The sequence below is a fragment of the Mauremys mutica genome, chromosome 11, assembly GCF_020497125.1.
Source record: "Mauremys mutica isolate MM-2020 ecotype Southern chromosome 11, ASM2049712v1, whole genome shotgun sequence".
NCBI classification, from domain to species: Eukaryota; Metazoa; Chordata; order Testudines; family Geoemydidae; genus Mauremys; species Mauremys mutica.
This window is the reverse complement of record NC_059082.1, coordinates 38,921,091-38,933,248: the sequence shown is the minus strand read 5'-3', so window position 1 is coordinate 38,933,248 and position 12,158 is coordinate 38,921,091. Positions and strand designations below refer to the sequence as shown.

Below are 12,158 nucleotides of genomic sequence, written 5' to 3'. Positions count from 1 at the left end.
ACTGACAGCTAAGCCTTGGTTCAAATTATCACAAGTCATGTGAACCTAGTCTGATAGTTCACAACACAACTCTGTTCCACTGTAGCTCCTTTTCTCCAAATCCTGGCCTTATTCCCTATTGTAAGCATATCCCCTTTTACCTTAATGCTTTTAATGTCTGAAACATGGCAGATAAAGAGGGTTATACTGCAAATACTGTGGTACAGTGTATGGATCCAAGCCTCTGTAAATGAATAACCATGCTTGTTGCACTCAGGTGACAGATGCCCCCTGTGGGAACACTTCCCAGTTATCTCCTGGAGGAGCCATGGAATAAGCATCCTCAGAAGTAAACAGACTAGCATACCAGTGCAGAATTCCTTGTTAGTATTTTGGGGTACGACGATCCGTCTGTAGACGACGGGCTCTGATTCCAGGATGTTCTCGTCATGCCGGTAGCGTGCTGGCCTCTCGTTGGGGGTACCCCTGGAGCGAGTGCCACTCCTCCTCTCGTAAGTGTCAATCTCTTCAAACACTGCTGCCTTGTCAAAAAGCGCCAGGTTCCCTTCAAAATCAAAATCTGTGTCTGGGATTTCCTCAATATCATCTCCAAAACACTCATCGTCTTTACTCTTCATCTGCCCATTCTTCAGGCCACTCTTCTTTGGAGTCACCTGGTTTGGGTGGCGGCTACTGGATGACCCTAAACAAAAAATAAAACAGGTTGAAACCCAGCCACAAGTGTCACAAACATTCATTCAGATGCCTCCTTTTGTACAATTATCTAAGTTGGGTGTTCAAGATACTGCATGATTAGCAATAGTGCATGCTGCCAGGAGGTGGTAGACAGGCATTGTGCCGGCTTTCCCACACAGCGCTTTTAGTGCACCTCCAAATCCTGCTGAGCTGCTACTCCCTCTTACAGACTGCCAACAATGGCAAGTTGTGCAGTAGGCAAAAATCCACCGGAGACTAGGCAGAAGCTCCCATTCACACAGTTCTAAGGAAAAATCAAGCTTTGCAGCAGTAGTGTGTGTACATTTATTATACTGCCCCTGAAAAATCATTTAAGCCTCATCTGGGTTGCCTCCCCATTATCCCTTATGTTTGTGGGTAGAAATTATTTCTCACAGAGCAACACCAAGACTTCCCATCACAAAAGTACCTCAGAATTCCTTGTGCTAGTGACTACATGCCTCCTTGAAAGCAATGCAGCCACCAATATGGGGAATTTGGGTGTTCATCTCTGATCTAATCAAAGGTTTCTGGCTCCACATGGCTCAGCTGGAAAGTTGGCCTGGACAGAGTGAAAAAGTTAAGGGTCAAGAAGTATTACTGAGCTGCTGATGGGCAGCAAGAGTCACATAAAGAGCATTTAAAGTGGGGCTTTCCATATGTTGTATGTAAGATATTCAGAACGGCAGACAAATTGTTACCCTCTACATTTACATTTTAAAGCTTCAACCAGTACTTCAGATTGCTATTTAATTTCCCCCTTTATCTCCTGCTGCCTCACCCACAGACATCCCTTCATTTTTATCACTGTTTCCAGCAAGAGAAAATACAGTGACCCTCAACTCAAAAGTTTCAACTGCACCCCTGCACTGTGACCAGACTGATTTGAAGCTAGAGTTCCAGACCTGAAAAAAGATTTGCATTAAGCCCCTATCATCAATGGCCTGACACTTATTCATTGAACAAACTACTTCATTGCAAACTCTATGAGACAGGAACATCTTATGTTTGGACAATTCTAAGCACACTACCGGTGCTCAACACAATCATATTAGCCACAGCTACCGCCCCTTTGAGCCACTCTCTGTGTCCTTATAGAAACAGAAAATAATCAATTGATAGAGACAAGGGATTCCCAAGTTGTCAAAAAGACATGCTGACATCACCAGTGCTGATGAGTTAACTAATCTGTAAAGCAGTGCTTTCTTTGCAGGGAAGTGGCAAACTCAGATCATACCTGGCTTGCTCACAGGGGAGTTACTTGTTCATTTGAGTAAACTAGTGGTAGCTCATTCCAGTATAATGTTCCCTTCTAGACTGTCTGACCTGCTTTGGGAATCTCTTCCCATTTGTAAGTAGCACTGCAATCACATGCAAGCTGACAAGATTGAATGAGACTATGTACTCTTGTACGAAGAAAAATTCACCTCATGTGACACTTGGAAATGATAGTTCACAGAACTATTGCAACCCATTGGAACAGGCACCCCAAAGTGCCATAATTTCTGGTGATACGACTTGTATGTGCTGGTCTTTGTGGGCAAAGTCCAACCCCCAGAATGTACACTTGTACCAATCAGACTCCATGGAACACTCTCCACACTGCCATATTCTCACAATTATTTTCTTCCATCGTGTCATGAAATTTATGGTTCCACTGTTTCTGAATTTAAAATCCCTTCATTTACAGATTAGTCTAAACATGCTCCAGCCGCAACATTAAAAAGTTGACAGAACGCGAGTGCAGGGGAGCTTTCAGATAAGACTTACAGAAAAAACCAAAACAAAACAGGAATTCCAGTCTGTTCTGTGTGGACACAAAGGATCCCAAGGCATTTTAAGAGAAGAGGGCTTTGTCCTGCTTTCCTCAGTCAACCCATTTTCATCCTTGCATACTGTTGTGCAGTACACTAGTTGCTGAGGTGGTTGTTGCTTTCCACGACAAATGTGTCCAAATTTCAGTGGTGCAGTATGTGCATACATCACTGTATCTTGTAAACTGTTGTTGTAACCTTTGGGGCGAGAAGTACTATGAAAATATACAATATATAAACCTTTGAATACCCTATTACAAAGTTGGCTATTACCCTACTGTACCCCAATTCCCATCTGCGACTAGTGGGAAATACAAGACAATCTACGAATAACTATGATTCTATTACAGAGGTAACAGGATTTACAGAACTGGCAGAATTTTAGAGAGCTGTTGCAAAGCTACTTGTCTAGGCAAGTTCTTTCTGTCTGGACAGACAAATTATTCACCTGGGATCAGAGACTTTGTCAAGTTCTACCTGACAAGGTCAATCTGCAGAAAGTTTGAACTTTCTTAAAGTCTCTGTGCGTGCTGTGGGTTGGATCCTCTACTCCCTTCACAGAAATCCCACTCCCTTACCATAGCACTAAACACTTCCATTAAAAAGTACAGGTTCCTGTTTAGCATAGCAAGGTCATTGAATTTTAGGTTGATTCTAAATGTGCATTAATTCAACTACAGCTGTCAACTGCTATATTTACTCAGAAGCAGCTAAGAACATCGAGCCATTTTTAGCCAAGCTAGCAATGAACAGAATCCACAAACTCAGTAGGCCAAGTTAACATCTATGGAGAGATCTGTGTAAGTGCCTCAACCTGTTTACAGTTTAAGCTCCAGTGGCTAACCCCAAAATAGCCTCCACTCCTTACCAGTAAGATAGATGGCCATAAAGCAAACTATCCCCTTTCCCTCCCTGGCAATAGGCTCACTGGATAGAGAAAGTTCTACCAAGACACACGCCAGACAGCTGCGTCTGTGGCTTTGCAATCTTAAATCTTTGCAATTTTCTCTGGAAAACAAAGAGAACTCACTGAATAACTAGTCTGACTTATTTGGGGGGTGCTAGTGGTGGAAGGTGTCATTTGGTTTTGCCCTTTGTTTATGTAAAAAGACACATACCGCGAGACCGATTCTCGCTTACTTTTGATTTCAGAAATTTGTGTGTTCTTGTTTTTGCTGGAGTACTCTAGATGACTTGAGAGTGCTTTCCCAGCCCTCCACTGAAAGGGATGTTGACTCTTTCACAAAACTTTCCTCTTAAGTATGTGTCAGATGTTTGAGTTAAACAAAATAGTTTTAAGCATTCTGACTAAAAGGCTCTTCTCTACAATTGTTCAGCTTCCAGTATCCCATGATGCCATGAACACACTACTTCTCCAGCAAAGACAGGAAAGTCAAGGCCTGGTATTTCTAAAATTAAAAAAAAAAAAGCAGAAACCCTTGAATTTTCTTCATTAGTCAAACAAGGAAAAAGGGCACTGATTTTTTTCCATTATCGGTTGCCTTTAAAAAATCCAAAGGTGGCGATGATGTAAGAGAATTTTACTGTCAGAGAAGAATCTGTTTTGTTTTTAAACAAAGTGTATTTATTTCTTTGTATTATAGAAGCCATTCTGAACAAGTGACTGTGGAAACGGCATGACTGTTAAGTGCTCTGATTTTATAGAAACCTTTTAAGTCACGTTTGCCCCTCCCCCCCCACAAGACTACTTCTAGCCTGACACTGCCACACAGCTGTGGAAACTTGCCCTGAAAGTTTACCAGCTAAAGCACAAAATCTACTTGCCTGTCCAGATGGAGACTGATGGAAGTTTAATAACTTTTCAAAAAAGTTCTCTTAACCTTGGATAAGTAACATTTTTTATGCCACACTAGAGGGAAAGGATTAATTACATAATACTATTACTTATATGGCAGCTCCTGCAAAATCTAAGGCCAGACGTATACACAATTCTTGTACAGTTATAGACATTTTGGTTAGGGATATGATTTTTTTAAATGAAATGATACCAACACAACACATAGCATGGATGCATAATGGTATACAGGTGCTCGCTAGGGACAGTGAAATTGATTATACACCTGTACACACACACACACACAAAAATTGTTCTCATCAATTTCTTTCCAGTAGAAGCTATCCAAGGTTCTCTGTAACTACAGTAGGTAGTTCATTTTCAGACACAACTGTGACTTTCAAGTTGATAGCATTCTTTAAAGCTGTCATCTTACTACAATCAGAAGACAAAAATGAGATGAACCAAGAGATTTTTCTACATTAAAGAAGCCACACAGAGGGGAAGGATCTATTTTTCACGCTGATAAAGGATTCAAAAAATTGGCAGATGACATGCAAATGCAAAAGATTAGGAAACAGGAATAAATAAGGAATTCAAGCAAGAAGAACTGTAGCACCTGGAACTGCAACATACAGAACGTGCATGCCAGCCCCTTTAGCAGTCATTTATCTGTATAGTTTTGTGGGGGAAGGGAAAGGTTTCAGTTACATCTCACTTCCAATCTCTTTGCTTAGATCAATACAGTAACATTGCAGAGAGCTTCCAGGAAAGCATTCAAAGACTCAAAACTAGGCAAATGATTCCCTGCAGAACTCCTGAAGAGTCTAGTTCAATAAGCCCCAGAGCCTACGCTGAACGGTGTCAAGAGAAGTCTGCCTTTCACGTCAACGTCAGCTATTACTCCAATCCAACCCACTCCTGTTACCAAATGAGTGTTTTTAGACTCATTGCCAGACTCTTCTGAAAACAACGACATTCTACTCTTCACTTGCCCTGAAAAACAAAACATGGACATAGAAGCATCCCCATGTGGTGGTTCCAGGGGATAGTGCGCACTGAGGTGAATGGAGTGTAAATGCTGACAGAACAGAAAACTGCATTAGAGAAGTAGAGAGAACAATGATGGGAAAGCTCCCCCAAGCTCCCTGCAGACATATTGAGTGAGAGCCAAGATCATGCCCCTTCAAAATTAAACACATACAATTGTGGAGGGCAGCCCTTTAATCCACACTGATGGTCGCCAGCTCTGCAATACTGCTGACCACCAGAGTTAGCTCTTGTGTAATGAGTCCATTACACCACCACAAGAAAACTTGCGTAATTCATGGTTGCCAGAGCATATCAGAGTTGTGTCCTGGACATTGTGACCTCCAGTCACAGAGCCTTTTCTGTGGATGGTTTGTGACCTAGATAAGGCCAAAGGTAATAAACCACACAGACTGGGGGAAAAGAAAGAAAACAAGGAGAGAGCATAGGAAAAAAAAGTAAAGCTGAGGTGAGGGAAATGGTTAACTCAGAAGACTAATAGGATGCAGAGCTGTTGACCTCTAGGGCACTGGCTTGAATCTAATGTAGATCAGTAGTTCCTGAGATTCCTAACTGATGGTTGTTCATATATTGCTCTTGCCTTTGCTATACCTGTTCTGTGGATAAACAGCAGACAGTGTGTCTGGGGTTTTCAATCCAGCTCATTCATGAGCATGCAATTCTCTCACTCTCATCACAGGCACACACACAAACAACTTCTCCTCTCCCAGCCCATTCATTCTCCCAATACACCAGAAAAGTCATTGCTAGCCAGCCTTCTGTGTCTGTGTGTTCAGCTTATTCAAGTGAAAGATGTATGGCTTGGCATCAACTTGGCAGTTTGCCATGTCACAAAGAAAAGCACTTCCTTTGGAAAAAGTAAACAATACTTCCTGAACTTCTTTACCTTTCAATTATAAACAGTCAAGCAAGTATAAAGTCTCCAGTGAGTTGGCTGCCTTCCTGTAAGATCCCCCGGGGAGCTTTTACTACCAGCCCTAGCATGAATGAGCACAGTGCCAGCATTGCACGTAACCCATTGTTGTGTAACCCACACTGCCATTAGTTATTGATTTCTGTCACACAACCAAGCACTGTAAAGGGAGAACTGTGTCCCTGACTTAGCACGCTAAAGTCATCGAAAGGTCAGTTGCAGCTGTTTTAACCCCAGCCACTATACCTTCTGAGAGAAAGCTCCAGAGAACGGCTCAGTGCATTCCTCCATGGACTTCTTAATCCCCCCTCTTGCAGCTAGCATCTCTTGCATCCCACTTCTCACAGATTCACACATTTAATCTGCTCCCCCAAACCTATACATTTCAGAGAGGTTAGGAGTTTTGATCTGTTTACAATCCAAGTTGTCATGCACTGGACTCTCAAACATCTAATACTGAGGGTCCAAGACTCTCCACCAAAACTGTGGGGGACCGAGAAGATGACTGAATAAAGTTGTAGATCTAACACCTGTAGATGTCTCAAACTCAAGCCTGCCTTATGTTTTCATTGGTTTCCAAAGATTTTCAGACAGTTTTAAGTCAAATCAGTAAGAGAAGATGTGACATTTTGGGTTTTTCTCAGAGTAACTGTTTTCTGTCTCTTGTGTTTAAAGATGAATTGGAGGGGTTTAAAGCTCTCTCTGCTAACTACAGAGCTACCAAAAGGCTAGCAAAGTGGTGTAAACTGGTGCAACTAGAACACAAGCTTCAGTCAGTGAGGTCAAAGCAAAGCAGGTCTCAGATTACAGCTGGATAAATCTATATTTGAGAAGCTGAAAGAGGGACTTTCTGAGAAATGCCCCAGGGGATATAACTTGGAGTGGCAGGATGCAATTAAGGAAAATTCAGGAAACTTACTAAGTGAGATTTAAGAGACTATGGAAGGGACTTGATGGAAGCACCATCAAATGAAACATTTAAAAACTAGACAGGATTAAGATGACAAATGTCTATATCCAAATGCAAGGACTATGGGGAACAAACAGGAAGAACTTGAAGCAAGGATGGCATAGTATTTTCCAGAGGTGTTTTTACCATGTAAAATCACGCCTTTTATCACCTCAGGAAAAACCAGCTAGTCCCAGTTTAAGGCATTTTCCAGTTTAAAAACTGTTACATTAATGCATACGCACATTACACTTAGTTTTAGTTACATATTCAAGTTGTGCTTACCTAAGGCAATAGATCAAGAGATTAATTCAAGGTTGTACAAATAAAAAATAAAACTGCAGTGAGCGTAGTATTAATATGTTATTATAATAGTGAATGTTGGAATGTCTGTATACACTTTGGTTGGATATTTTTCCAAGGAAGTCACACGTCATGACTCACTTCATATTTTCAATATTATATAAACAAAAGTAAAAAACATCCGATTATGTGAAAATGACAATAATCCAGAGCTGTAGGTTTGAAGCATTAAACAATCAGAAACATGCAGAGTTGTAGACTACAAGTCCAGGTATATTTGGCCACATAGCATTCTGTAGCAGAAGACCAAATTTGATGGAGCAGATAGCCCAAGCCTATTCCTCAGTTTTGAATGTATCCAAAGTTTAAAAGATTTGTTCTATGCTTGCTGAACTTGAGACACATGCAATTGTACTACCAGTTCTATGAAGTCAGATGGAATATCAGCACTCTTTAGATTTTCCCCACTATATTAAAGGAAAGCTTTTTCCTTGATAGCAGATGAAAACATTGATTTTGGGTACAGCAATTCTTCTACTTTAAATGCAAGTAAATATGGCAGAAAGTCAGGATTTTTGCTGAGCAACCACTGTCTTACAATTTCTTCTTGTTCAGCTGACAAATTTCTTTCCTGCATATTTTGCAAAAAGGAGGTTGGCCAACACGTGTACAGGAGTAATTGCCTGAGGAAATCTTTTGTACTTTTACTTTGCGTGGTACAACATCTTCATTTATCAGTAGACCCAACTATACTTTGTACGCTACAGCAATTGTTGATGTGTTCCTTTGGAGTCCGTCAAGTGCCACTGCAACTGATTTCAATTGACTGATCAAGTTATTTCCCACTTGGTAAATCCTTTGATTATCAATTATACTGACCATCCTATCTTCAAGTTCTGCCTCATGATCACTCACAATCCTGAGATAATGTGGCTGATTATTAAACATATCACCAAGACACTAGGGCCTGATAAAATACACCCTAGAATATTCATGGAGCTGACTGAGAAGATATCTGAGCCATTAGTGATGATCTCTGAAAAGTCACGGAAGACAGGAGAGTTTCCAGAAGACTGGAAAAGGGCAAATATAGTGTCAATCTATAAAAAGGGAAATCAGGACAATCCAGGGAATTACAGACCAGTCAGCTTAACTTCAATACCCAGAAAGATAATGGAGCAAATAATTAAGCAATTTGCAAATACTCAGAAGATAATAAGGTGATAAGTAACAGTCAGCATAGATTTGTCAAGAACAAATCCTGTCAAATCAACCTAATGGCTTTCTTTGACAGGATAACAAGCCTTGTGGATGGGGGGGAAGCAATAGATGTGGTATATCTTGTCTTTAGTAAGGGCACGTCTACACTGGCACAGTTACAGCGCTGCTCAGAGAGTGTTGAAGGGAAACCGCTGTTAGGTGTTCACACTGTCAGCTGCCTATGCAATAGCATTTTCACACTTGCAGCGGTATTCAGAGCGGTGCACTCTGGGCAGCTATCCCACAAAGCACCTCTTTCTCTTCTGCCGCTAAGACTTGTGGGAAGGCGGAGAGGGTCGCGGGGCATCCTGGGTCCAGTCCCAATGCCACGTGATGCATTGCTTCACATCCCAGCAATTCCTGTGTTTCCGTCTACATTTGGCACCATCTTTCAACGCTTTGTGTACTGCGCGCCCTTCCTCTTCGGGCTGCAGGAATGGATCCCGAACTGTTGACCAGTATGCTGCTCACTTTGACGAATACGTCATGAGTGGCAGTGGAATTATTCCTTAAACTACAAAGGCAAGAGGAGTGCGACATTGATCTCTCCATGCATAGTAGCTACGACACGAGATTGCTCATGGCATTCATGGAGGTGCTGATCATCATGGAACGCTGCTTTTGGGCTCGGGAAACAAGCACTGAGTGTGGGATCACATTGTCATGCACGTCTGGGATGACAAGCAGTGGCTGCAAAAATTTCGGATAAGGAAAGCCACACTCATGGGACTGTGTGACGAGCTCACCCCAGCCCTATGCACAAGGACATGAGAATGAGAGCGGCCCTGATGTTGGACAAGCGCGTGGCGCTGGCTACTCCAGACTGCTACTGATTGGTTGCTAACCAGTTTGGAGTGGGAAAGTCTACCATTGGACTCATGTTGACGGAAGTGTGCAGGGCCATTAATCACATCCTGTTCTGAATGACCTGACTCTGGGCAACATGTGTGACAGTGTGGATGGCTTTGCACAAATGGGCTTCCCTAGCTGCAGAGGGGCGATACATGGCACGCATATTCCAATTCTGGCTCCAGACCACCTAGCCACCAAGTATAATAATCGCAAGGGATATTTCTCAATGGTTCTCCAGGCGCTTGTGGATCACCATGAGCGTTTCACAGACATTAACGCAGGCTGGTCTGGAAAGGTGCATGACACACGCATCTTTTGGAATACTGGCTTGTTCAGGAAGCTGCAAACAAGGACTTTCTTCCCGGACAGGAAGATCACCGTAGGGGAAGTCGAAATGCCCATTGTGATCCTGGGAGACCCCGTCTATCCTTTAATGCCGTGGCTTATGAAGCCATACACAAGTCAACTTGACAGCAGCAAGCAGCAGTTCAACGACAGGCTGAGCAAGTGCAGAATGACTGATGAGTGTGCTTTTGGCCGTTTAAAGGCCCACTGGCGCTGCTTCTATGGGAAGCTAGACCTGGCCAATGACTATATTCCTATGCTTATAGCCGCGTGCTAGACGCTCCATATTTGTGAAGGGAAGGGTGAAGCTTCACTCAGATCTGGACCTCAGAGGCTCAGCACCTGGAGGCTGAGTGCGAACAGCCAGAGACCAGGGCTACTAGAGGGGCACAGAGCAGGGCCATAAGGATCAGGGATGCTTTGAGGCAGCAATTTGAAGCTGAAAGCCACTAATATTTGTTGCTATGCTCGGGCGTGCAGTGTTTGTAATGCTAGGAGGTGATTGGTGCCAACAACGCAGTAAGTGGGTTTAACATAATTGTATGTTGGTTTGCAGGGCTCTTTTTGCTTTCAGTTAATATAATAAAGATTGCTTTCAAACCAACACAATTCTTTTATTAAAAGACAACAACCCGAGGAGAGAGTCAAACGAAAAACCATCAGCAGTGAGGGGGATGGGGGAAAGGAAGATCCCAGAAGGAGGAGGGGTCCCGGGATGGCTAAGGATTTGTGTATGTCCAGGGATCATATCCAACCTTCTCTTTTGGAGTACAATGCAGTGGGTACTGTACTTCAGCAGGGCCAAACTGCAGAGGGATGGGTGTTGTGAGTAGTGGGAGTCCACAGTGCTGGACTGTGAGGGGGCGGAGGAGTGGAATGCTGCGGGTAGAGACTGGAGCCAGGAGGTTAAGAGTGTGTTGGCAGTGTCTGGGGGGCACATGGGAAAGAGTTTTGCGACAGTGGCTGCAGGGGAGGGCCGGTGCGGAGCTGCTCCGTTTGAAGAGCTAGTATCATCTGGAGCGTGTCTGCTTGGCGCTCCATAACCTTTAAGAGATGCTCCGTGGCTTCATTCTGGCGTGCTGTGTTCTCCTTTTGGTCCCTCTTCTCGCTGTCCCGCCACTCCTTCAAATCCTGTTTCTCAGCAACTGAGGGCATCATAACCTCACACAGAAAGTCCTCCTTAGTTCTTCTTGGCCGCTTTCTAATTCTGCGCAGCCGTTCGGCCGCCGATAACAAAGAGGGAGGCTGGGCTCCCAAGATCATCTCTGTGAAGTTTAAATGCAACATTTTACAGCAGCAGTATTGTTTACAACATAGAAAACACTGATTCATTGATTTAAAACACAGCCACTATTCACACACCTGTCACTAACAGGCTGACCCCAGGCAAACACACATGAGCCACAAGACCCCCAAAATGGTGAGTGGCTGCAGGGGCAGGGGAAATCACTCTTCCCAGACCCTGATGTACACTGGGCACGTGGCTCTTGGGGAGAGCCAGCACTGTAGGGGGAGCCTGATAATCATTCCTGTCCCCACATTTTCCACAGGATGTGATCATTATGGAAGATATCTCACTGCTGAGGGTGAGCAGGGAATCAAGGGAGAGTCTTCTCCAGGCCTGCGGCTTCTGCCTTGGCACCTATGCGGCCCACCTCTGTGCAGCAATGATTCCTCCCCCCTGTGATGGCACAGTGGTGCAGGAAAGTTACTGTTAATGGGGCAAGAAACAAAGCAGCTCTGCCAAAGAACTTGCAGCAGTGGATTGCCCAGTATCTCCACAAGAGTTTCCTGGAGATCTCTGAGGGAGATTCCCAAGAATTGAGGGAGTCAATCAACGGCCTGTTCCGCCACTCAGACTAGACATGCGGTGGGAGACAAGCCTGCTTTCTGCAACCCTCCTGTCCCCAACAACTTGCTTCAGCAATTCCCAAAATCAGATCCACTTACCAGGGGCCTCCCCTCCTTTTCGCACTTTGCCAATCTCCAACAGCTGAGACTGGCTAGTCTCCTCCGGGGTAGAAAAGAGCTCCTGGCTGCATGCATCTCCGGTCTCCAAGTCATCCTCTACCTCTGGGTTCCCCTCCCCGTTCACATCCTCATCCCAGATTTCCTCTTCCTGGCTCGGTCCACTCTCAACTGGCACGCAAGCCACCAAAGTAT

The 12,158-nt window shown here is 43.8% G+C and overlaps 1 protein-coding gene across 3 annotated transcripts in view; it reads right to left on the bottom strand.

Moving 5' to 3' along the window:
- Positions 1-12,158, bottom strand: part of EDC3 (enhancer of mRNA decapping 3) — a 57,570-nt gene that overhangs the window by 27,003 nt on the left and 18,409 nt on the right. For all 3 annotated transcript variants that reach the window (XM_044980647.1, XM_044980646.1, XM_044980648.1), the window contains one exon: positions 347-682. In XM_044980647.1, the coding sequence (XP_044836582.1) occupies positions 347-682 (336 nt within the window). The remainder of the gene's footprint in view (positions 1-346; positions 683-12,158) is intronic.